Consider the following 26,787-nt stretch of genomic DNA (forward strand, 5'->3'; position numbering starts at 1 on the left):
CAAGCAAGTAACTTCATGTGACAAGTACTGGCTGTTATGCAGCCTAGGCAGATGGTAAACTGGCACAGAGCTGGCTACCTGCGTGTCAAAAAAATGAACGTTTAAGAATAATTAACTTAGAAAAAAGCAAATCTCACTCAGGCCATGATGCAGTTACCACTTAAGTCTACAGAAAGGTTACAATGGATGTGGTTGAGACTCATATTTCCTAAAGCAGAAACATGGTATAAGGTTATTCAATAAATTGTTCTCCACCAGCAGCTTGCCTGCTTCTTCTTTCAGCTACCACTTGGGCCTATTACTCATGTTGAGCTTGAACGTAAGCACCAGTTTGTGGAAGGAAGCCTAAAGGAAGAAGTGGAACTACATGAGAGACCTGTGGAAAACTCGTATCACTGCAAGCCCAGGAGTCATTGGCGTTCAATGAAAGGAAAGGCAGACGTTAGGCATCAGAGCGTCACAGGCTCATTGAAAACCTGCCTTCTTTTAAGGCTTCCACACCGACTTGCCTGTGGCCAGCACTGCGTACATCAAAAATGAGAACAGCAAGTGAGAGGGGAGGAAAAATTTGCATTGACTTTCAAAACACAGCATTAGGAGTAACGACTGAGCCCCAAACAATGCTGTTGAGTGTACACGTTTTCCAGAAAACACCACGACAAATGCCCACAGGTGAAGAGAAGGGGAAAGAAAGTACTATCATCAGCTCCATTTTCCAGGTGCTGGAAGCATGGAAAAATGAAGACTGGCTTCTGGGCCTCCTAGGGAGCTAAGCAAGGGGCAGAATGCTCCATGACTGGATCCTGGTCCATACCTTGACTCCACAGTGAGGACAGACCAGGATGCAATGAGTTCCTTCATGCACCCAGCTTCTCCCCAAAGGAAACTCAGGGAAGTCATGCCAAAAGGTTGCCTGAGCTTGGAGAATCTCCCTATAACCAAGACACAGCATCCAGAACTGGGACTGTGGGGGAAACTTCATAACAGCCTGGCCTGACCCTGTGAGCCAGAAAACCTGTCTCCACCTGGGAACTTCATCTGTAGATTGATACCTCAATCATTAGCACACTCTTTGGCTGAGCAGCCAGCCCCACCCTTTCCTCCTCCTCTACCGCTGCTCTAATGGAAATTTCTGTGATGTGAAAACCTCTCCATTTCCTTATTTCAAAAGTTTAGGGTGTAAAGAGAGAAAGGCTGGCTCCATGTGTCATAGTAACATCTCTCCTGATGGAAAGCCTATGTGCAGCAAAAGGGTGAATCCACCCAAACCACCACAACTGGGAAATGCCTGACTGAACCATGGCTCACACGCAGCCCTCATTTTACTGACAACAGCCAAATCTAGCAAATTCTCATTCCCATGACAAAAAGCAGGTGCTTATAATCAGGCACTGCAAAAAAAAAAAAAAAAAGAAAGCTGCTAAGCAAACCCTTCATCCTGAGCCAGGCTAATAAATGACACAAAGGTGTTTGCAGCTTACATGGGAAACCTCCAAAGAAAGACAGCCCTGGAGGAAAGGGAGTGTTGGTTTGATGGGCAGAGGTGTTAGCTCTGCTTCTGAGTGCCAGAGAATGGCATGCTGGGGCTGAGGCTGCCTTGGGGACCACCTGTGATAATTTAAGAGCTGACTTCTTTCCAGGAAGAGGAACTTTTTTTAGCCTCAATGCTCTACATCTGCAGGCATGCAGTTGTGGTCCAGTGACCACTGTAGGTGCTGGAGGCTGCTTCTGGGGTGCGCATAAAAGATGACAGAGAGAAAATCCTTTGAAAAACATTTAGGGGCCTGCAAATCTAAGCAGGTTTCATAACACTGTCCTACACAATCTAACAGAGATAATCACACTACACACATAAATTCCCTGGGCATAATTCACCATGGACATTCTGCTCTTTCTGCCCTACCTGGGACAATATCTCTCCAACATCTAGTCAGGCTGTTTTTACAGATTTTACCTTGTTTGTTTTTTTGTTTGGGGGGGTTCTCCTTCTTTCATTAACTTTATAGGAACCATTTTTTACTTTCTCAAATACTCGTTTTCTTGCATTGCTCTTCGAGATGCCTACACAAGCAGCAGTGGGCAGAGGCAAGGCAGCAGAAGTGCTCTGGCTGCACAGCTAGACCCACAAAAGCTTTCTTGCCCTCTAGTTACCAAACTAAATGCAGCTTTTCCTATCTCCAGAGTGCCTCTGTAAAATTATGTTATATCATCCTGAGACACAGATGATGACTGACTTCATTGTACCAGTCCAGCTCCACCTGACAATTACCATGGAGAAAGCTGATGTGAACTGGGAGTTCCCTGTTGAGTGAAATCCATTTTGCAGGTTTTCCAGAAGCTTAGCACAAAGAACCAAAGTTAGATATGTTTCAGGAAGTTTAAGACTGATTTCCCAGTTATACTCCAGAGCAGGATGCTCAGGAGATTTAAACTGATGTAATTCTTACTCCAGTGACACATTTATCTGAGCAGAAATTCCCTTTTCTCAAAACTGACACACTTGTTCCTGGAAAAAAAAAAACAACAGAACTCTGCTGAAAAGAAGCAGTATAAGTTCAGCAATCAGAATTATTGTGCCAGAAACTTGTCAGCCAGCCCTAGCTGTAATCCCATGCTTCTTCCTCTTCAACAAGCACCAGCATCTAAGCAGGTGTAACTCACAGAGAAAAGGTAGAAGGTGGTTTTCATTTAAGGAACATGATGCCCCAGCTCCTAGACTTTAAAAACCATCCCAGCAGAAGTACTGCACACCAATTCAGTTTGTGCTTTTCTCACAGGTTATTTTGCCGGCATTAATGTTGCTGGGAGCAGGTGGAGCAGGATGTTGCGCTAACAGATGTGGGGTAAGTGGATATTTATGTGTTGAAATGGCACTATAGGATTTGCACAATGGCTCCTAAATGGCTGCTCAGCAGGTGGAAACATACAATGACAAACCATCACACCACCATCAACAGCCATGTCAGGGAAATGCAGAAGAGGAGCTTGATCTACAGCGTCTCTGGGCTGGGGCTGAGAGCTCAGTTAGCCAACAAGAATGTCATGATATTGCAGCCACTGATATGAAAGAAATCAAACTCAGCCAGGGCAGGTGCTGGAGCATTTAGCCACATTGCTGAGAGCAGAGGAGGACAAAGCTACTTTACTACCTTACATAAAGTAAAGCATGGCTCCAGCTTCCTCCTGCTCAAGGCAATCCTAAAGATTGAGATGACTGCCTGTTCCTTCTGCTTTCACCTGGTCATGTTTCCTCCATAGCCTTCCATGGCAATTTGCTTTTCCACAGGTTCATCCCTGCTAACCTCTGTAGGGGCAGGTAGGTCCTCTACTTTACAGGCTGATGGTAAAAACCTGAACTGCTGCTGCAGGCACTAAGGTGCCAGTGCTGCTTCCTGGAGGCTGGTCTCCATGGAAGACTTTGACCTCTAACATGCATTTGGCCAAGCGTTATGCACATGGAAGGTGCAAATGCAATTTGGGCTCCCTGTCATCCAGAGGAAGGTCAGAGATTTATTTTTTTTTCCCCTTGATAATTAAGATTATAAAACAACATGGTATACAGGCATCTCCATTAATCCTCAAGCCCTGGGCACAGACTTCTATGTGGGTATCATTATTAGCAAGAACAAACTTCCTTAGAAATGTTTTTTTAGTCTGCATCCTTCCCAGAAACATCCTGGAACAGGAGATTCCATGCAATGAAGCAGGTCTCTTCTGTACTCTTCCATTAATTTTTAGTTTGATCCATGAAAAGACCTTTACATCTTCAGAATTCTATGATTCTAAGATGTTTTACTTAATTAATTATTAATAATACCAAAACAACATTCTTCATTAGTATGTCAGCAAGTACATCCCAAGGGACATGTCAGTACACTGATTTTACCAAATATCACATGCACAGCAAGGAGGATTTGCTAATGATGGCCAAGTAAGCCAGTTGCAGAGCTGGGATGTGAACCTAGGCACCCCGATCCCAGGGCCTGAGCCAGATGCTTCTCCTGGTTTTGAGTGATGTAGGAAGTGGTGGTGAAAAACAGCCATACTATGGGTGTTCCCACACTCTGCTAAATGTGGTAAGTCACCAGGAGAAATTCAGCTGAACTTTGCTCAGTTCACAAAGCATCTCAGGTCTCCCTTCTCTACCCTTCATCTCAGCATTAAATACTACAGAACCAAGAGTCAAACGTCTGCAGACTGGCTGGCTTCCCTCCCCCAGCCCGCCAGTGCAGGTGGTAACAGTGCTGTCCAGCAGCCCACATCCACAGAAACCCCCCACAAACTGTTTCTCCTCTTCCACATTTGCTGTTATAGAAGAATACAATAGACATTGTTGAGAAAGTAGTTTGATTAAGTGCCATTTCATTGTGAGCTGATGGACAGGTGCTGAAGCTACTCAAACCAAACTAGAGAAGAGGCTCAGTGAGGACAGCATGTTTTCAAAAATGCTGTCTTCTGGGACTGTGGGATTTGCCCACTTCCTTGAGGTGGGAAGGAATGCAGCTCTACAAATCTCCCTGTGGTTTAAACAGAGTGTGGCTCGATGTAGAAATGAGACAGGGACAGGAGCAAAGAGCAAGTGGCTATTGATGACATTAAAAACAACTGTTTATCCCAGAACAGCTCCTGGGGAAGAGTGATTTCCAAGCATGCAAAAAGAGGTGACTACTGCAGGGAGATCTGAAGACCAATGATGTGTTTCTTCAGGAGAAATCTCAGGGAAACTTTACTCTGGGGACAGCAGGAGGAAATGCACATACATCCACAGCAGGGTCACTTGGATGCCCTGACCGTATGGGCTGTATACCCAAGGCAGAGTATGGGTGAATCACTAGGTACTGGAGAGCAGAGGAACCCTGGGACTGGTTCAAACATGCATGATGGCAGTGGCTCCCCACAGTGCCAGACCTCCTTGTGAGGTGGGTCTGGGTGGATCTGATATGGGGTCCCTAGCTCTTGGTGGCTTGTCCAACTTCTACCTACTGTCAGAGAAACAGCCCACACTGGAGCTACTCAGGAGCTTGCGTAATCCAAAAGCTAGTTTGGCCACCTTTCTGCTTTGAGGACCTTAGATATAAAATTATAATTTACACTGAATACTCAGCATTGTTTTTTAATAGGAAAAAAATTAAAAAGGTTAAAGAACTAATACTGATCAGAATTATTATTCAATGAGAACATAATCATTTTCCTCAGGGTAGGGACTCTGTCCTATTATATTTTGTGCAATCCCTGGTTTAACAATTTCAGACTTCATTGCAGCCTTTACATGCTGCTGAACTATCAACAACAGTAATAATAATTACTAACTTTCTCATCCTTTTATTCACCTTATCAATTTGAAATGGGTTTAAGCTGAAAGAAGGTAGGTTTAGATGAGATATTAGGAAGAAATTCTTCACTGTGAGGGTGGTCAGACACTGGAAGAGGTTGCCCAGAGAAGTTGTGGATGCTCCTCCCTGGAAGTGTTTAAGGCTGGGTTGTTCCTGCTCCGGCAGGGGGATTGGACTAGATGATCTTTCGAGGTCCTTTCTAATCCCTAACATTCTGTGATTCTGTGAAATAGGTGAGATGAAGCTAGCTATACAGCCAATAGATCTCAAATGAGAAATCATGTGTCAAAGAATAGCCATCAAAGATAGCACTGACAAGTACTACTAGTACTAGCACTAACCACTATCATAAAATGTAGAAGTAGCAAAAGACCATTTGACTTTTTCTATCATAGTTGTCTTTGGGATGCCCCATACTGCTATGCTGTGCTAAAATGAATCATTAGCATAATTAAGACCGTTCAACCAACTGCATCTAGCACTGGAGTCCTCAGCACAGGTAAAACACAGACCTGTTGGAGCAGGTCCAGAGGAGGCCACAAAAATGATCAGAGGGATGGAACATCTCTCCTATGAAGAAAGGCTGAGAGTTGAGGTTGTTCAGCCTGGAGTAGAGAAGGCTCCAGAGAGATCTTATTGTGGCCTTTCAATACTTAGAAGAAATGCTGAGAGTTGAGGTTGTTCAGCCTGGAGTAGAGAAGGCTCCAGAGAGATCTTATTGTGGCCTTTCAATACTTAAAGGGGGCCTATAAGAAAGATGGAGAAGAACATTTGAGCAGGACCTTTAGCAATAGGACAAGGGGTAATGCTTTTAAACTAAAGGAGAGTAGATTTAGACTAAATATAAGGAAGAAATTTTTTACACTGAGGGCAGTGAAACATTGGCACAGGTTGCCCATAGAGGTGGCAGAAGCCACATCCCTGGAAACATTCAAGGCCAGGTTGGATGGGGCTTGAGCAACCTGGTCTAGTTGAAGATGTCCCTGCAGGAAGGTTGGACTAGATGACCTTTAAAGGCCCCCTCCAACCCAAACTATTCTGTGATAAGATGCAGAATGCACAGTTGAAGCAATTGAGAAAATAGGTGGGGAGAAGTGGTTCAGCATAGGTGGGAGTTTCAGAGTGTCAGTCACTCAACTTCACCATGAGGCATGGCTGGTGATCTTATGAGAGACAGTGCATCAGCTACAGCCCAGCACTGTTTTGGTCTGGGACAATAGACTAAATTACCTACATTTTGCTGACAATGAAGCTTTGCTAAGAGGAAACTCAGCCAACATGCAGATAAAGACAAAAAGAGTGTCCAGCTTTGCAAAAAAAGACAGTTATTAGTCAGTTATGATGAAATAAATCTCATGAGAAATCCCAGAAACTTCTAACTCAAGGATTGCTTTAGAGGCAGAAGGACACACAAAATGAGTCAATTCATACACTGGCAGTATGCAAAGTTGTACAGAAAGCAGTAACGTCATCAGCTGGCAAGTTGGAAACTGCATTCACCAGTGCGAACACGTTTGGATAGTGAATAGTTCTCAAGACTATGTCACAAATCTGCAACATGGATGGTGGATATTTCCATTTGACCCTGTGATGCAGTGCTCTGTGTAGCAGCTGGCATTAGGAGAAGGTTTCTACCTTCCTTGTGGGCTATTAGATTTCTCTGGTATTTGCTGGCAACAGGAAAATGCTGCCAGAGGTATTTGGCTTCAAACCCAAGTCATGAATGGGAGTGTTTCCCATGTGCTTCCTCAGCCGCACCTCTGCCCTGACTCCAAGGCAGTCTTGCTGCCTTGCCCCTGGTCCAGATCTTCCCCTGGCTCTGTCAGTCTGCTCCAGAGTTTCCTTTTCTCTTCTCCTTCTCGACAGAATTGTGAACAACCACAGGCAAGGACTCTTAACAAGACTAGTGAGAAGCCTGTCCCAGATACACCACCAGTAGTACGCACCTGAGATTGTTGTTTCTATACACAAAGAGCAACTGCACCCAGATACATCCCATTCATTAGTAGAAAACTACCCCAAAACACAGCAAAGGTAACGTTTCTGTGGGAGTGGCCAATATAAAATATACAGGTGTATTACATATAATTTGAAGTCACCGCTGGTTTGTTGCCACACACAGCACAATTAGGTTTTGCAACATGAGCAGTGGTAACCACGTCGTGCTGTTGCAAAATGAAGAAAAGCAGCAATAAGAAAGGCTCTTTTGCATTTCTCATCAATTAGCAAAAACAACTAATGCATCTTCTGTTGCTGTCATACCTTGTTCGGTAGTTGCCTGCTAGTTTCTGTTGGTACAAGGGCTGAGAAAGGTGCTCTTGGTGAAGAGATGGAAATGCACATGGTGTGGACCACATCAAGCCAGTACTGGGTTCATATTGGCTTTTTGAATGAAGAACATCAGATTTTTCATAATTGATTGGTTAAGTATAAAACTCTGAATAATTAAAGCTCTGGGCTTACCCACTTTTAAAAGCAAAACAGCACAGTCTGAAATCCTTTCATATCTAGAATACCTGCACTGGTCAGAAAAATAAACTATTTTTTATTCTCACAAATATCATACTAATTATGAGTTTCAGCATATAGTAAGAAACAGATAAAAATCATTTCCTTTCTATTCAGTGTAAAGCTTTCTGTGCTGCTCAATGCCTCTGTCCATGCAATGTTGATGGTCTTTTCCCTTTCAGATGCTGCTATCAGTGGTCCTGTCTGTGCTGGGATTTGCAGGAGGGGCGTATTGTGTGGTCATCTCCTCACTGGGGCTGATTGGGGGCCCTCTGTGCAACACGGGTGATGGAGAATACCTCTACCCTTTCAGGAACGACACTCTGGAGTGAGTACAGCCTACAGGCTCCTACAGCTTTGTCTTAACTAATCCCCTCACACACATCTTCTTATAGCAAATTTGAATTTTTACAAAGCAAACTGATGGTCCCCCCAGTCTACTGGTCATCTCTTTGACCAAGGATCATCCTTGGGCAAACTGCCTGAGTTTCTTCTGTTGTGTTTGTCAGCAGCCCCCTGTGCAAGTTTCACCAGGTTTTCAAAAGGCTGCTGAGCTGTGACTCGCACTGGAGTCAAAAGGAAATGTTCGATAAGTATTCCACATTAATCTGTTAAGTCATCATGAATTGTGTCTACTTTACCTACTTCCAAAAAGCAAAGCAAAAACCTTTTCTAATTCTTTCAAGTTAACCTTGTCCACCATGCTTTTCAAGCCAGAGCTAGAGATGATGGATGGACTGGACTGAGATACCATAGCAGGGGAGAATATGGAGACATTTTTAAGCCATTAGGGACCTTTCCCTTTAGCTATTAGCACTGCCATAAAACAAAAGTGAGATTCTTTTGCATGCAATAGAATACAGATGTGGCTCTCTTCCCTAGTCATCCACTGCACCTTTGCAAAGGGAATTCTGAAGAGAATCACCAGTTTTACCAATTATAGTAGAATCTGTGACTCACTTTACATTGTGCAAATAAGTTCAGAAAATGTAACACGGAAAGCATTCTCAAATTTTTATTTTCTAATACATTGACAATTATTTTTTGCTATTACAGGGACAATTATTTGTTCAACCAAACAATGTGGAGCATTTGCAAAGAACCTGAAAACATCGTCCTTTGGAATATCATCCTTTTCTCTATTCTCCTGGCCATTGGTGTGATTGAAACTATTCTTTGTTTTATTCAAGTCATTAGTGGACTTAGTGGCTTCATATGTGGCACATGTATGAGGAAAAGAAAGGTTGGTATGCAGTAAAAGGTATCAGAGTGCTTTATGTTCTTACTACTTTTATTTTTCAAGCTCTGGTAATGGTACATGATCAGAGACCTGCACAGCCTCTGAACAAGCTCCTCCAGGGAGCTGAGGCAGTACAGACACACTTGCACACTGTCTCACTCTCCCTCACATTGTAGTCAGGGACAACTCTGATATTTCAAAAGAGCAGAGCAATGTCATGTATTAATGTACTCAGTTGCATGGTTGTGTTCCCATTAAAGAAGCTTTTTTGATAAAGTGTAATCACCTCCCAGCATCTGTAAGTGAGAGAGATGAGAAGTAGAGGTGTTTTAATTGGTCAACAGTAGTAAAAATGTAATTTTATAAAATGGAAGAAAACTCCTTTCAAGTTTCATTTATCACCACTGCTCCTTTTTCACTGTTTATTTTCATCATTGAACATGATGCTTGCAGTAAGTCTGATATCCTCCTGGAATATTAATTAATCATCTTTCATTCCTTGCCTTTCAGGCAAATATTTCTGGAATGTGAATGACCTACAGGGACTGCCAGGACAAACCCCAAGCTGCTGATTCACATACAATAAGGATAGCGGACTGTGCTGTATTTATGGGGAGACAACAAAGAAAACCCAAAATGTTCAGAAGCTGCGGGAGGCAAATGATTTTTTTATAAAGAAGTCAGGGTGGAAAAGGGCTAGATCATTTAGATCTGAGACTCTGAATTTTTGTCTCTCTAAATACACCTGCTACATCTCAGGTACTGGCAAAAACACTTCTCTGTCTGATCCTGACTCCCGTACTTGTGCATAAAACACAACAGTCTCCAGATAAAACTCATCACTTGCCCTCTTGTGTGTATGGGAAACTGAACAATCGTTAATGTATACATTTATCAGCTGCAGGAAGCAGGTGCTCTCTGGTTGGATGTAAATAACCTCCCATCTCCCCCAATTCCCACCGTGAGCTCACCTGTCTGTTCCTATTAACTTGCTAACCAAGCACTCCCAGGTTTAGATTAGGATGGGTAGAGAATATATTGAGCAGCGTTTGCAACACTGATGAAGTAACTGAAGCACATGGTTTTCAGCCTCCTTCAGCCACCCTGAAGCCAAATCCCTTTGTGCCTGTTTGGTAGCTTGCTGTCATGTTTGACAAAGTCCAATGCACTTCCGAATCAGTTCTTCAGGAGCATCTGAGACATGTGGTAGCCCTGGAGGGGCACTTGGGTCAATACCGAGAGTAGGGTTTGGAGCAAGAATTTAGCAATGTCCAGCTTAACGAAAACCTCAGCACCAATTTTGCCCTCACAAGAATGCCTAGGAGTTTCACTAATTTCCACACCAGTCTGCAGGGCTGTTTCTAGAATGGATCACATGGACAAAGCAATTAACTGGTAAAGATAAACATTAAATCCATAAAGACAGTAATTATTTGCAGCTTAGTAACAAGAGATACAATCCGTAAGGCAAAAAATTGCGTCAGTCTTAGTATTACAGCAACAGTAATCCCAACCAGGAACTGTGTAATTCCCCGTCATCATTCAAGATCAAGCCCTTGATGCTAAAGTCCATGTCTGGCAAATTTCAGAAACCCCATCATTTTAGTGACTTCCCCAAAGGTTAATTCTTGGACATGCCACTGGCTTCTCTGAGTCAGACAAACTGTAGTATAATCTTTATCCACCCTGAATGCATGTATGCAGTCATGAAAATCAGAATATACTTAAAGCACTTAGAGTCTATTTTTCAAAGTTTTCTCAGTCAAAAGTTGTTCATACTTCTGCACTGTAGCATGGGAGCAAGTTATTTGAATATAGTTGTTGCAGACACACGTGGCTGTTTGTGCTGTCCTCTAATGCAGAATACAGAATGCTTTGTACAAACGTCCCCTTTATACAAAATGGGGAAGGAAATGTAAGTTTTGCCAAGATGAGGAGCACATGTACACTTCCTTGGAGTGTAGCTTCACCCTGGAAGAGGAAAATCTGACCCATAAAACTTAAAAGTACCTTCTGTAAAAAGGAGACTTGTTGAAGTTTGCAATCATGACTAAGTGCATCCAAACCTGCCAGGTGGCTTAAAAAGCTCATGTTCGTCGTCAGCAATGAAGCCCAGAGAGTGCTACCACATAAAGCAGATATCAAAATAAAACCAACCAATTCAACCCAGGAAGGAGTGAAGGAGGCAGCCAGAAGTAAGTGTATTCAGCATGTGGCCAGACTGAGAGAGACTCCTTCATCAGCAGAGGGACTCTATGAGCTCTTCATGGTCCCCAAATATCAGCTTTGCCCTCATCCTTTAGTTTTGCCTCCCTGACTCTCATCTCTATGACAAAGCCAGTTTGTGTTATGCCAGCACCAGGAGAGGAAGAGGTACCCACTGGCACATCCAGCATGGAAAAGTAAATGCACTGTACTGCTGCCATCCGCTTGTTCCAACCTGTCCTGCCCTGGGGATGTTTAGTGTCATGTCTATTTGCCTATGGGGACAACCCTCTGTCCTGTCAATGGTGTGATCACTGGCCTCACTGATATATGTAAATATTAAATATTGTTATTCTGAAGTTATTTTCTGCTTTGATTTTTGTGACCTAAGGAACTTGTGACTTCAAACTATCTCTGGTAGGAAGAGACATGGAATAACACAGAAAGTAGAGTTAAATTCGTCTTGTCTAACTTGAACTACTGAAAAGGAGTCTTTTCCGGGGTAGGGATCAAGCCATGTAGTCCACGGAGAGATGCAGCCTTCCCTGCATCATCACTGAAAGAGATGTCTAAAGCAGGGAGGAGGAATTGCATCTCCTGGCAAGATTCAGTTATCCACCCTAGACAGGAGCATCCGATGACATTTGAAGCACAGCAAAGCATCCTGCTCAGCCTCCAGATGCCACTCCAGGTGGCAAGGGTCTCCCACATGTCTCGTGTCACACCTGAGAGCCACTCACGGATCTCTAGAAACCCAAATATCTCAGCTGGAGCTAGCAACACGGAGGTATGGGTGACCAAAGTAAATGCCCATCTCTTGCACACACAAGGATGCTAAAAATTAATTTAACCAAAATTCAGTGAAATCATTTCAGCTCATGGCTTTTCAGATGCCCCAAATCACCTTTTACATGTGTCAAAGGCTGAGCTCTCAGAACTGTCATCAGTCTGTCTTCTCTATATCTACCACTCCTAAATAACTAATGGTCAAAAACTCACATAGGCATAGTAACAAAATATTTGTTTAATTTTTATATGTATAATTCACTGTGCAGTCTTACCACACAGGCTCTCATAGAAAGAGTAAAAGTATGTTACTTTCTAAGTGAATTATCCCTCTCATGAATTTGAAACTGCTGCAGATCAACCACATGCAAACCTGTGTTGGTTGGAAGAGAAAAAAGTGTTCCCACAGTTGACTTGGGATATGAATAAAACTTTAGACCAAGGACACGATCTGAAAAATTGTAAATGTTTGGAGACTAATGGTCCTGTGTTTCAGCTGCCAGCATCAAGGGCATGATTCAAATACCTGAGGTGGAAACCAGTTCATGCCATCTCATTTCAAGAGGAACTGCCAGATCATTTTGATGCAAATAGCTCAGACGCCTCAGGCCCCAATGCTCAGTTTTTCTTGGCAAGCAGAGCAAAGTAAACCAGTGAGAGGTTGGTCCCCACAGACCTCCCTGTACCACGGCCTCTGCTCTATCACTGCATCCCCAGCTCCTCCCAGGGAGCTCCTCACAGGCAACCACTTCTTTGCAAAGAAACTTCAAAAAAATCCCAAAGAAAATAATAAATAAAAAGCCAAGCATACAAACAAATGAAAAACCTAAAAATTGCCTTTCTGGATTCTCAAGAGTACTTTATTTCATTCCCTACAGAGCATGAGGTCACTGGACTTGTCTCTTTCCAGAGGAGTGACAGGGGACCACCACCTCTCAGAAGTGCTCTTCCTTGCTGGACTTCTCTCACCCCACATCCCCACTTTCCTCCTAAGCCCATGGGCCACAGCAGGACATCTAAAGCTTGTCATCAACAATATAGCACATTTAACCCAGAAAGGCAGGGCAAGGGCTTTATCTTAAGCACAAAGGTCATTGTTTTGTCCATCTTTATTTCTTCCTGTCAGTTAGCTTCAAAGCTGAGTAGCTGTAAGTGCTCACTATGGTGCAGATAATTTCCACCATAGATAGAAAACTTCTCTGATACACAGCACTCCTCATTTTCTTTCAGGTACTCCTCTATTTTTATCAACCACCCATGTTAGAGTTTGTTCCATCAATGTCAAGAGATAAGGAGAGAGCAAGGCCAGGGTGAGCATCCCCCAAGTAGATACTCAGAGCAATTGGAGATACACCAGCATTTCCTGGCTGCTGCTCCAGAAGGACACATGTCTCCCACAGGGTCTCTGTAACACCTGCCTGCACATGTGGACATCTCAGAAGCTTTAGAAAACCTCAGGTGGCATCAGCCATCTCTATGTGATCATCCAAATCAAGTCCTGAAACATCCACTGAATACAGCAATATAGCTCTTAAAAACAGCCCTGAGTTCAGCAGACTGAGATCTGCTCTTGTCCTGTCCTGCCTCACAGGACCTAAAATAGGTCAGTGAATCACCTCCTAAAATTGCACATTTGTCCCCACAGGTTACACAGGGAGGTTGAAGTGAGTGGTGCACCAGCTGGCACCCAAAGCTGCAGCCCTCCATCATGAGTGGGGAAGTGAAACCTCCATCAAACACCTCTCCATTAGTGAGATTTCTGTTTTTTTGGTAAAATAGATGCATTAGCTGAGAATCATCAAGTGGCAAAAGAGCACAAAAGACTCAGTGAAGAATTGGTTTTCTTGAAATAACTTCGTGCTTTTATAATCCTTCTTCCATGCATTGTGCATCATCAAAAGTACTCCACCTTCAGATGAACTACGTTACACATACTTTTTTTCTAAGTCTCCTTCATCCCATTGTGTAACATTTTGACTTACATTTTGCCCTACCACACCTGCCCTCTGGGTCTTTAAATGACATTTCCCTGCAGATTTTTATGCCTGACACTTTTTACTGGTTTTTCTTCTAAGAGTAGATAAAAAGCAGAGTCAGTCCAGATGTTTGACATCTTCTCTGCAGATGTCAAAGAACAAACTCAAATCTTGCTTTGGATATGCTGAATTTAGTTGACCCCCACACAAAGGATGCAATGGCAGGTATTTCCTCCTAGGAGCATCTGCCTGCAGAGCAGGCTGAGATCTGGTGGCACACACCTTCAGCCACATGCACCTTCAACCCTATTCTGTTCCTACCTAGGAAATAAGTCACAAAACATTTTTTCATAGAAAAAAGTTTAGTGCATGTCTGTGTGTAAACAACATTTTAAAAGTTTTTGAAACATCCTATTTTGAGCAAGGAAGGCACCCAGGGAAACCAATGGCTCCATTGCCACCAACAGCTGCAGTTTCTATGACTTTGTAGCAGGTACAATTAAGGTGAAAGGGTGCTAATTACCACTCAGAAAATGTGCCTTTAAAATGCAGTGTCCCTTTTTGTACAGAAATAATTGGATCTTCTTATAGACTTTTCCCACCAGATAACTTACCAAAACCCTCATTTTCCTTTGTACAGAGAGATGTTGCAGAAAACATGGGGTTCCTACACTTCTCCCTCTTCTTCCCACAGCCATTGCCTGTGCCCTCGTGTGTTCCTACCATGTCCTGCCCATGGGAGATGCTCAACCTGTGCCACTGTCATTTCCACGCACATCTACTCCCGGCTGTCTGCCAGAGATGGTACACTGCAGAAAACCTTCCTAAAGGTTTGGGCTTTCAAACTCCTGCTCAGAGTGCATCTGTGAAGAACAAATCTCTGGTTTCCATGTGGAAAAGAGCTACCCACTCCGCAGATGAACACAAGTATCCAGGAAAGCCAAACAAGTGCCCTAAATAGGGCAGTTTTTATGTAGAAGTGATTATGAAAAATCATCCCTGGACAGATGAAAAAGACTCACAGGTTAACTAAAAAGATATGGGTATAGCAACCCTATAATAAATGTCACCAACTTAATTCCTCAATGCATAGATGAATTTTTCTCAGAATTATGTCTTCACTAAGCAGTTTTAAAAAGTCTCTCCTATAGTTTGGTTGCAGAGCCTAACAACACCTTGCTCTCCTGCCTGTTTCCAGCAGTGAAATGATAATCACACACACACAGAATCACACAGAATGTTAGGGATTGGAAGGGACCCCGAAAGATCATCTAGTTCAATCCCCCACGTGCTTGCTTTGAATACCAGCGTGCAGCTCCTTTGGTTGGTCAGTGGTAAATCTTCTTTTCCTCTTTCCTAGGGTTATTTTGATGATTTTGTGGGTTTAGTTCAGTCAACTTTAACCAGACAAATTCTCAGTCTTATCTTCTGTGTTAGCCTTGTGCCTAGAACCTAGAGAAATATGGATTATTTTCATACCATCGCATATCAGACAAAATATAACATTTCCCCTCCTTTAAGGCAAGCTAGCATTACCCCTCACATAAGTGCTCCATTGCTCTTTACCAACACTAATTCCTACCCTCTTACTCTCTGCTCCCTAGAAAAATAAGATTGGATATCTTCTGAAGAAGGGTGAAGACAGAAGAATTGCCAGTAGTACTCTGAAGACAGAGACTTTTCATGCAGTTCTCAAGACTTTTGGGTTTATTGCTTTGTTTCATGCTGCATTTTTCCTTGTAAACTTAGCAGCAGTTTCTTTCCAAGGCAGCACTATTTTTGATTTTTTTTCTATTTTTTTATTGTGGACTCAATGAGAGAATATTATCATCAAGCCATTATTCCTCTCTATACTCTAAATTAAGCAATAGGAAATGGCTCTAAATATACCAGGCTTAGTATCTTTGAGTGTGTTTTTTATTTTAATTCTAGCTACTGGAATTTGGGCTTCTTGGAAAAGCAAAAAGGACCAGCAGAACATAAACCCAACTGAAATGGCCATAGTTGGAGGCAGGAATATAAATATTTTCATTGGATTCTTTACTGCAACAGGTAAGTTTTCTTGAAGTACTTTTCAAAATTCTTCTTAAAACACAGATATTACATAGATCTGGGGGACTTTGCTTTCAAAGCAAGTGAACTCCTTTAATGTCAGGGCAGATTTTACCTAAGTGTAGCTTTAAAGGAGTATGGTTTCATGAATCATTTTGGGATGGATTCTTCCAGACCTCTTCACACTGAGCAGAACCTAATGTTTATGTAGATTCTTTTAAATTAAAGAGATTAATTTAAGAGTTTAGTTAAGAGTTAAAGAGTTTAATTTAAGAGTGACTGAAGAATATGACACTTTTCATTAAGGAGGACTGTGGTCTTAATCTTGAACTAGTTTCTGTTATCCAGCATAACAGAAGAATTTTACTGCTGGAAAAGTACAGTTCTGTATTGTGGAATAAATTGCTACTAATAGTGAGCATTGGGCTTTCTCCTAAAGAGAAAATGTTTTCCTACTGGCTGCTAGCCTCCACTTCCCTTTCCCTTCCTGCCTGGTATCATCTGAAATTCTTTTCCCTCACCAATTTTTTGTGAAGGCTTCCCCAAACGGTATTTGCCTGGCTGAGACACTTAAGCCTGTGTTGTATGGGCTTAAGTATTCTGACTGCAATGTCTGCTTGCATTTTTTTCTCATAATGTCTGTTTTCTTAGACTGTGTAAGTGAGTGATGATCATGAAGGATGGTCTATCAGTCACAGCAGAATAACAAAGGCAATTCTGTTTGCTCTAGTAAAAGTCTTCCACTGAGAAAAATGAAATGAAAAAATTGGTATATCCAAATCACCTCTAAATGTTTAAACACTGTGCTTTTCCATGCACACATAGATATTAATTCTTGAACCTGGGAAATTATTTAGTGTGAGATTCTAATACTGTTACCTGTACTTAGCAGTATATCTCACTATGGGAGAAGACTTTGTAAAGAAAATAGAAATATGATTAAATATTTGTATGAGAAAAAAGTTTACAAGCTCCCAGAGTATTCTACAAGACCAACTGAGAATATGTATCACAATTCTTACCTTTTCATCTTCCATATTTACAGCTACCTGGGTTGGAGGAGCATATATCAATGGCACAGCTGAAATTGTCTACTTGCCTTCAAAAGGACTACTGTGGGTCCAGGCACCTGTGGGATTTGCCTTGTCCCTTGTTATTGGTAAATAATTCACATAATCAGGACATACAAGCTTTAAAAAAAAAAATTATATGAGCATATTAAGATGCATAACAGAGTGCAGGGTACATTTTAAAGGTGATTTTCTCTCTTCAGTCTCCCATAAATTGAGAATAAGCATTTATAATGCTATCTGAACTGAAACATAAGAAATCAGGGTAGCTTTGAGCTCATGTAAAGTTTTGCCTGCTTGGAGCAATTCATAGGACAAAAATCTTATCTGAGAACTTTATAAGCATGTGGCTATGTGCATACTGCTTTTTATCATGGTGTCTCTTATTCATAGACTATTGAGAGTGTTGGTATAATTTTAATTTCTGTTTGATTAAATAATACTCTTGATTTTTCCACTAAAACACATTCTTCTGAGTAGTCACATCTCAGAATGAATTTGTAGTGCATCCAGTGTATTGCACTTCATAGCTTGTCACTATTTTGTTGAAACTAAGCTAAGTTTGCAGTGTTCTATACCTAAGTGGCCATTTCTAACTTCAAGAATTACTGGGCTCATGCTGACATTCAGCTGTCTTGCCAAGACCAAAGTTTCTTCCAGTCCACACTGAGTTATACCACAGCTCTCTAGGGACACAGGATGATTAAAGGAAGGAGAGCTGTGCAGATCTTGCACAGGAACAATAAGCTTTATTCTCACGTCAGAGAAAAGAGTCCAACTGACGTGAATATGAATCAGGCTTGCAAATATACTGCCAGCATTTCTTCTGTGAGTAATTCTTACTAATGAAATTGAGGAGTGCAGGTCTGATCCTGCAATCTTTACTCAGGTCAGCAGTGCCCAGACAAGCAGTCCTGTTGGCTTCAGGGTTAGGCACAATACGTATTCTTTGGTTTTGATGAGACAGCTGTACGTCTGAAGTCTAATATGTAGATGAAGGCGGGTGGGACTCAGCTCAATGCAGATTAAAACAATATAGTTCTGGGAAGAGACAATGAAGCCTCCAAAATGTAACCAGAAAAGGAACATATATCAACATGTTGCATCACATGGTCAAGGACAAAAGTTGCTCTTTTTTAGCCAAATATGAGTCTTCAATGCCTCACTCTGCCTACCAACATTTTCCACAGGAAGCCTTCCAGAAAACTTTGTGTCTCAGTTTGGAGGTGGAGAGGAGACTGCATAAGGGTGTCCTCTGAGCTAAGTTCCTGTTACAGTCACACAGATATCTTATGCCATTTGGGGTGCCTTAGGGGGTCCTACCTGGCCTTCAGTAGCCACTCTGGAAAGATGTTAGTTTGTCAAAAGCGGAGGGTCATATCTGTCAGCTGTAGCACATGTCCTTTATAACCTGGGACCTCTCAGATGGATGAAACCTGACATTTAGGCAAGTTAATTGACGCCCTGGTGTATGGTTGGCTACATCATTCTCTAGAGTCCATTATGTATGAATTCCACACTTACTATATGGCTCTGGTATCCAAATACCACAGTGTTCTTACATTTTTTTCCTGCAATATAATACATCGAAGATTCTACCAAAATGTAATCATTTCTGATAGGTGGTTACTTTTTTGTAAATCCAATGAGATCCAAGAATTATGTGACAGTGATGGATCCCCTTCAAGAAACTTATGGGAACCTGATGGGAAGCTTACTCTTCATTCCACCACTGCTAGGAGAGGTGTTCTGGTTTGCAGCTATCCTGGCATCTCTGGGTAAATACTTACTTTGCTGTTATACTTGTTAAAGGTCATGTGGTACAACTATCAGAGTATAATATAAATTTGGGGATTGTCTTTTATTAAATTTGGGGAATTTTTCACATTGCTAAGCTGTGGAAAGTTGTGTTTTGTGTGTCCTTTTGTGAGAGGAACACAAACATTTCTCATTTCTGGAAAACATGTTTTTAAATTTAAAACAAATGACAGTATATATATTCATTATATTATAATAGAGAGGTCTGGCAATATGAATTAGTACCTTCATCTTGCCTGTGGGAAAGCAGATATAAAAAGGCAAAATGCCTTGGCAAAAACCATGCAGCAAGGTAGCAGCAAGAGCAGAAAGGGAACATTGGCTCTCCTGAGTCCTCACTCTGCCTACTCTCTGTAGAACATGTGCTAGCAGCAAGGGAATAACATCTCCTTATTTACTCTGTGTTCTGCATGTATGAAATCTGTCTTAAAATACTTCACCACTTTGTCTGCAGGAGCAACAATGAGAGTCATCTTGGATATTGGAGGCTCTTTGGCTATTATTGTCTCAGCATGCACTGTCATACTCTACACTCTACTGGGAGGCCTCTACTCTGTTGCATACACAGATGTCATCCAGATGGTTTTCATTACCTTCAGCCTGGCAAGTCCTGTGCATTTCTTTGTTACCAGTTTCCTAACTAAGGGACAAAATCCTGCTTCTCTTTTCAGTATGTCTCAGGCAAAAAATAATTCAGATATTAGGAGGAAATTTTTCACCCAGAGGGTGATGAGGCACTGGCACAGGTTGCCCAGAGAAGTTGTGGATGCCCCATCCCTGGAGGCATTAAAGGCCAGGGTGGATGGGGCCCTGAGCAGCCTGATCTAGTGGTTGGTGACCCTGTCCACAGCAGGGGGGTTGGAACTGGATGATCTTTAAGGTCCCTTCCAACCCAAACCATTCTATGATTGTATGGATGAGAGTAAGAAAGAGAGAGAAAGGAAGACTTAGTCTTATGCAACTTTATGTTCTACATCTACCTTAATTTAAGTACTTGAATAGATTCTCCAAGAACAAGGACCCTGGGGAAATGGTTAACTATTTCTGTTTCTATCCTAGTGGGTCTGTATCCCCTTTGCCCTGGTGAACTCTGCAACAGAAAGTATTTATTTCACTGCAACTCATAAATCTTACCAAGACCCTTGGATTGGGAAGATAGAAAAACAGTATCTTGGAAGGTGGCTGGATGACTTCTTCTACCTGGTATGGAGTATTTCTTGGACAGGCAGTTGGGAGAAGGGTTTGTACAGGAAATTTCTGTCTGGAAAACCTGCGGGTTCTTCCAGACAGGAACCCTACATTGCACAGTTGGCAGGGGCAGGATGATGTGTAAAACCTTCTCTCAGCCATTCTGCAGCACACTGAATGGACTCAGGAGATCGAGGGTTCAGCTGTGGGAAGGAAAGAAGCTATAGGGACACTCCATCCTTTACCCACTTGAAGGAATGTACCTCTTGCATAAGACCTTCCAGGCAACTAGTTCCACTCCTGGCACCTAAATGAGGCATTTCCTGCCTTTTGAGAGGTTGGTCTTGCAGCCTCAATAGTGTGCTTTTAACATATTTGTTTAAAATTCCCTCTATTTGAAAAAAATAAATAAATAAAATGACATGACTGCAGGTCATCAGCAGCGCCACAGGCTTCACTGCACAGCTACTGGTAGCTCAACTTCTGAGCTACCAGTATAGTCAAGACAACAGGAGGGTGTTATGCTCTCCTTAGACTGGTAATAGGAACACACAGAAGTTTGAGCTTGTTTGGTGAGGACTGAATCTTCAGATTTTATCTGATTAAATTTGTCTGCTAAGAAAGTGAAAATTATTATTTTATTTTTAATATTGGATTATACTCTAGCTAAGTTTGTGTAGATTTTTACAAAAGTTCCATTCCTGAAAAACTTATCTTCTCCTTCCTCTGTGCCTGTTTCACTATGCCAAGCAACCTATTTTTCAGCCTTCTTTGTCTGCCAAACCATTAACCTGGTTTAATCAAGATTTCACATCGATCACAATGAAAACAAAGAAAAAGGACACCCTCAACCATGACAAATATAATTCTACATAGTTAAAGCTGCCCAGGGAACTGCTTGAAAGAGTCCAGCACAGAGCCACAAAGATGATCAAAGGAGTGGAGCATCTCTCTTGGGAGGAAAGGCTGGGAGCAGGGAGCTGGGAGCTGGGTCTCCAAAGAGGAGACTGAGGGGCGACCTCATTAATGTTTATAAATATGTAAAGCGCGAATGTCAGGAAGATGGAGCCAGGCTCTTCTCAGTGATGTCCAACAGTAGGACAAGGGGCAATGGGTGGAAGCTGGAGCATAGGAGGTTCCACGTAAACATAAGGAAAAACTTTTTCACTGTGAGAGTGACAGGACAGAGGAACAGGCTACCTGGAGAGGTTGTGGAGTCTCCTTCTCTGGAGATGTTCAAAACCCACCGGGACACTTTCCTGTGTGACCTGTAGGTGATCCTGCTCTGGCAAGGGAGTTGGACTAGATGATCTTTCAAGGTCCCTTCCAATCCCTTCCAATCCCTGACATTCTGTGATTCTGTGATTCTGTGATTCTGTGAAGTGAGGGGTTTGTAACAATAAAGATTTTCATCCATCTGAATGGATGGATGATGACCTACAGCAGCCAGAATCCTGGTGGGTTCCACTGGTAACTTCTGAATGTTTCAGGTGCTTGGGAGCATCCCGTGGCAAACTTACTTCCAAAGAATGCTCTCCGCTTCCTCGCCGGGACAGGCGAGGCTCATCTCCTACCTCTCTGGACTTGGTTGCTTTTCAATGGCTATCCCTTCTGTGCTTATTGGTGCAGTTGCAGCATCAACAGGTAAATCTAATTGTTTGTCCCTGAATAATGAACATGTTTTTGTCAAAGGTAATTAAAAATCCAAAGAAGTCCTGACTTAGACTTCAAATTGCCTAGTCCTGTGTACCTAAAAGTGTAGCCCTGGCCACCAAGCTATGTGGTCTGTAGCAGAAATATGGAGCCCTCTAAGGTTCAGTGTACAATTACCTAGAGACATTTAAACTGTCCCAAGACTAGTTTAAAGCTATTTTATTATGATGAAATGGCTTTTCATGGACCTTGTGTTGAGGAAAGATGAAGACAGACCGTATAAAAACCTGTATAATCCTATTTTCCAGGAAATGTTATGCTTGCTTCTGATAATGTCTTCTGCAAGTAAGGCTCAGAAATATTACTACAGATTGTTAACAAGGTTGTGAAGAAAATCTGCTTGAAGGAGCCAAGAAGTTCCACCCTGTAAACTCACAGCCCCTGTCCAGGGGATCAGTCCTGTGTTGTCTGTGAGCAAGGGTTAAGGAGCAGCCAGATCACCAAACATATAAAAAGATCAGTTGAACTCATTAATGCATTTGTTTTAAGTGCCACCAGAGCAAAGCTCCCTTCTTCTCACAAGCTTGGTCTAGAAGGTTGAACTTTAACTGTCCCAGTTCTGGAAACAAGGGAAGCACACCTATTTCTATAGATTCTACAGGGGAAATGGAAAATCTTTGATCTAGTGAGAGTTGCAGCATGCTAAGGGGAATCACAAGAGATCATAAGTGACATGTCCTTGTTCTGTTTTAAAGACTGGAACCAGACAAGCTATGGTCTTCCGAGTCCACTGGAGAGAGGGGAATCGGCGATGATACTGCCACTTGTTTTACATTATCTCTGCCCAGCATCCATCTCCATTGCTGGTTTGGGAGCCATCGCTGCTGCTGCAATGTCTTCTGCAGATTCAGCTCTTCTCTCTGCTGGCTCCATGTTCGCTCATAATATCTACAGGAAAATCCTGAGGAAAAAGGTACCTGGTTACAGCATTCAGTAGTTTTAGTGTCAGAAATGATGGGTTTGTTTCAAGACCATTTTAAATCCAGTCTGTGTGGTCTGCAATTAGAGGTATCTGTTGTTCAGTTGCTGAACTGAGTTCTGGAGCCAGAGTTTCAAACATGGGTCAGGGGTTTTTATATTCTTGGCAGGGGTACAAATACCCACACTGGTGAGCTTTGCTCTTCATAAAATGACTGGTATAAAATGTGGGCTAGAATATTAATGGAAACAGCAGAAAACCATGACCATTAAAATTACAGAGGGCAGCTTCAGCTCCAGGGGTGCCTGCCTTGGGTGGCTGCTGGTGGCAAGCGCTGCCTTAAAGCAGAGAGGGCTTGGTGGGAACCAGGCCAGGGCAGGGCAGTGCTGGTCATCCCACCAGCAAACACCGTGTCTGTAGTGTGACAATCTCTGTTTTGCAGGCTACGGAGATGGAGGTCTTATGGGCCATGAGGACCTCCATGTTGGTGTTCGGGGCTGGAGCTGCTGGTCTGGCTTTTTACTCCAGCTCTGTCTATGACCTCTGGTTCCTCAGCGGGGAACTGGTCTATGCTCTGCTCTTCCCCCAGCTCTGCTGCGCCCTCTTCGCTCCCAGCACCAACACCTATGGCTCAGCTGCCGGCTTCTTGGTTGGGCTCCTCCTGAGGCTGCTGGCGGGGGAGCCCACCCTGAGCATCCCCCCTGTCATCTGCTACCCAGCCTGCTCCCTGGTGAACGGGACCTACAGTCAGCTCTTCCCCTTTAAAACATTCACTGTGCTTCTCACCTTGGGGACAATCATTTCTGTTTCATACCTGTCTGCAGTTTTATTTCAGAGAAACCTCCTTCCCCGCAGGTGGGATGTTTGCAATATCACAGGGGGAACCAGCACCCTCATCCCCCTGCAGCAGATGGAGAAACAGATGGGCTCACCAACGTTTGCACTAGAGGAGAATCATGACTAACTATAAGGCCTCATTTGAAAGGTCATGGTACATTCAGCAATTAGAGTCTGGCACAAATAGCGTTGCTCTTCCCTTTGCTTTCTCCAGTAATGAATTATTTAAGTCCTTGTAGAGTAATAAAGACGCACTCTGTTCATCCAAGGAGAATGTGTGAGCTCAAAGTCTCCGGTGATTAAAGGCGCGTGGTGATGGGGCATGATCTTGTGGTGGTGACCGTGGGGCACCGTGGGCCCTAGCAGTGTTTGCTTTGGGGTGCCCCTGGTACCCCACCCGAAGGCAAGGCTACAAATCATGCTCCAACATTTATGGCATTCTCAAGTCACATACTTGTCTCACCACAAAGGAGACAAATTCATGTTTAATAGATTGAGTATTCTTGATTTAAAAAAGAGGTGAACAAACCTGTTCCCATTTCTACAGTATAATCTTCCCTGGGGAGTGCATCAGACGTATAAAAGTATAGATTACTGCATGCAGTGCAGCCACCACTGCAGCCCAGTAATAATATCAGTTCTGCACCATTCTTTAGAAAGCTTTCCTTGATACCACAAAAATTTTTGCATATGCCTCTCCCCAGCCACGGTCTTGGGCCACACAACCAGTCTGCTGCCACGTGGCTGAGGAGAGGACATCCCCTATCATCTGACCTGGCAGGACAGAAGCAGATGAGCAAGATGAAGGAGCAGTCCTCAATTACTGAACAACAAAGTTTTACATAGCCACTATTTACAAAAACTCAAGGTGTCTGAGAGATTCTTCAATGAGTCTTCTCTGAAACACTCGATTAAATCACTCGTGTGAAAGTGCTACCCAAGCAGAGCAGTTGAATGGTGTGGTACACATATACAAACTGGTGTGTGAGACCTCAGAGGACTGTGAAGACAGAAAGGTGCTGGGAACTGATATCGAACCTGCCTGCAGGGACACAAAATCCTGAAGGCAAGATCCCAAAAGATTCAAGTTACCAGGTCTGTACAGAAAAGCCCCTGATACCTTGTTTGCATAAATTCTCAATGAGTTAGAAGAAAACCAGCCCAGCTAACTAGCGAGTTTGGCCTCTAGCCTGAAGTCGGACAGACCAAGACCATCCCTCAGTGAGATGAGCCATTGTTGTGGTTTAACCCCGGCTGACAACTAAGCCCCACACAACTGCTCACTCACTCACCCCTGGTGGGTTGGGGAGAGAATCAGAAGAGTAAAAGTGACAAAACTCATGGGCTGAGATAAAGACAGTTTAATAGGGAAAGCAAAAGTTGTGTGTACAAACAAAGCAAAACAAGGAATTCATTCACTGCTTCCCATGGACTGGCAGGTGTTCAGCCATCTCCAGGACAGCAGGGCTCCATCACACCTACCAGTTACTTGGGAAGACAAACACCATCACTTGGAATGTCATCTCTTCTTTCTTCTTCCCCCAGCTTTATGTGCTGAGCATGTTGTCATATGGTCTGGGATATCCCTCTGGTCAGTTGGGGTCAGCTGTCCCAGCTGTGTCCCCTCCCAACTCCTTGTGCACCCCAAGGCTCCTCACCAATGGGGTGGGGTGAGAAGCAGAAAAGGCCTTGACTCTGTGTAAGCCCTGCTCAGTGATAACAAAAACATCCCCGTGTTACCAACACTGTTTCCAGCACAAATCTAAAACACAGACCCATGCCAGCTCCTGTGAAGAAAAATAACTCTATCCCAGCCAAAACCAGCACAGCCATTAAGATGGGAGCTGAAATAAAGATTCAGAAGGATCCTGCAGAGATGGCTCATGGACAGTTGTCATTTTGTACTTCCCTTGGCAGCTGTGCAGTAGCTCACGAGGGGTCAGTTGCAATCCAGCCACAACAGCCAGCCCGAACCACGCTCCAGGCAGCCCCTCACTACAAAACCTTTACAAAGTGGTTGTGGGAGCTGCTGTGCGTGGCAACAACTGGCACTGTTGGAGGGAAGATTTTGGATATGATATACCCAAAATAACCCACAGCAGAACAACTCTGACAGCCAATTGAGCTGCCAAGGTCGGAAACAATCTGCTACTCAGTGAATTGCTCCCAGTACATGCTGAACACCCTGCTGTGTGTGCACAAGGTGAGAAACTCTGTTGGTGCCACCGTGCACAGCTGTAGCAAGCTCAGCGAGGAGCCACATGTCCCCCTGAATTATGCCAAGGCAAATGCAGAGGCTCAGGAGGAGGACTGGCAGCCTCAACCTCTAGATATGGTTTTGAAGACTCTGATCTCCATGGGGAGCATCCATCTCCTTTAAAATATCCTTCAGAAAAATATCATACAACTTTATGCTTTGCCCTAGTGTTAGTAAACATGGGCACACTTAACTTCCCATCACAGCAGTCTTGTTGATATGCTTTGTTAAACCAAGACCAGAAATTCTTCCCTGTATCTCTAGAGACTGTCATGGAATATTAATTATAACAAGTGTCTAGAAAAAGGAAAAAAAAAATTTGAAAATTAAAAGCATTACCATTAACTATGGCCCTAGGCAGTCACCCACTGGAGTCTTTCACACCCCAGTGATTTGAGTGGGAGCATGTGAGGTCGTGCTTAGCTCAAGGAGACACCAAAGCTATCATTACCGTAGCGCCAGGAGAATTGGGCTCTTGTTAAATCACTGTTGCTGTATGCTGATTCAAGATTTAGGGGTGACCTAGTTTGAGGACCTGCCTGATCCTTTGTGTGGAGCAAACCAAGGCTGGCACAGTGCACTTGCACAAGGGCACAGACCTGCTGCGTGTCCCCAGATGAGAGCAAAACTCCAGTGTCCTCATATCTAGGTGAGCACCCCACTCACAGACCATCTCATCCAGCGGCTCTGAAAGGCAAATGACTACATCTGGAGATATCTTTTCTCTATGTCTCTGTGCCCAATTTTTTCTGCTGTTCCCCTGCAGAGTCCAAAGTTTGACATTAAAGTCTTTCTGTGCTCACACACTTGGCCTGGTGGGCAGTAGATCCACAGCTTCCTCAGACAGTGTTGAAGGACAGCGCTCTGGGGTAGGACCTTACTGAA

The 26,787-nt window shown here is 43.1% G+C and overlaps 2 protein-coding genes across 2 annotated transcripts in view; both read left to right on the top strand.

Moving 5' to 3' along the window:
- LOC104524229 (transmembrane 4 L6 family member 1) overlaps positions 1–9,099 on the top strand; it is a 10,011-nt gene extending 912 nt beyond the window's left edge. Inside the window, exons 2-4 of the mRNA XM_010167032.1 lie at positions 2,778–2,843; positions 8,024–8,169; positions 8,898–9,099. Coding sequence (XP_010165334.1) covers positions 2,778–2,843; positions 8,024–8,169; positions 8,898–9,099 — 414 coding nt within the window. The remainder of the gene's footprint in view (positions 1–2,777; positions 2,844–8,023; positions 8,170–8,897) is intronic.
- Positions 9,100–15,922: 6,823 nt separating this feature from the next.
- Positions 15,923–23,772, top strand: LOC104524230 (high affinity choline transporter 1). The gene is made up of 8 exons (XM_010167033.1): positions 15,923–16,100; positions 17,146–17,259; positions 18,793–18,948; positions 19,443–19,591; positions 20,048–20,191; positions 21,667–21,820; positions 22,585–22,802; positions 23,251–23,772. The coding sequence occupies exons 1-8, from the start codon at positions 15,923–15,925 to the stop codon at positions 23,770–23,772; spliced, it is 1,635 nt and encodes a 544-aa protein (XP_010165335.1).
- The last annotated feature ends 3,015 nt before the right edge of the window (positions 23,773–26,787 follow it).

This window comes from Antrostomus carolinensis, unplaced genomic scaffold (genome assembly GCF_000700745.2).
Source record: "Antrostomus carolinensis isolate BGI_N321 unplaced genomic scaffold, ASM70074v2 scaffold22354, whole genome shotgun sequence".
Lineage (NCBI taxonomy): Eukaryota > Metazoa > Chordata > Aves > Caprimulgiformes > Caprimulgidae > Antrostomus > Antrostomus carolinensis.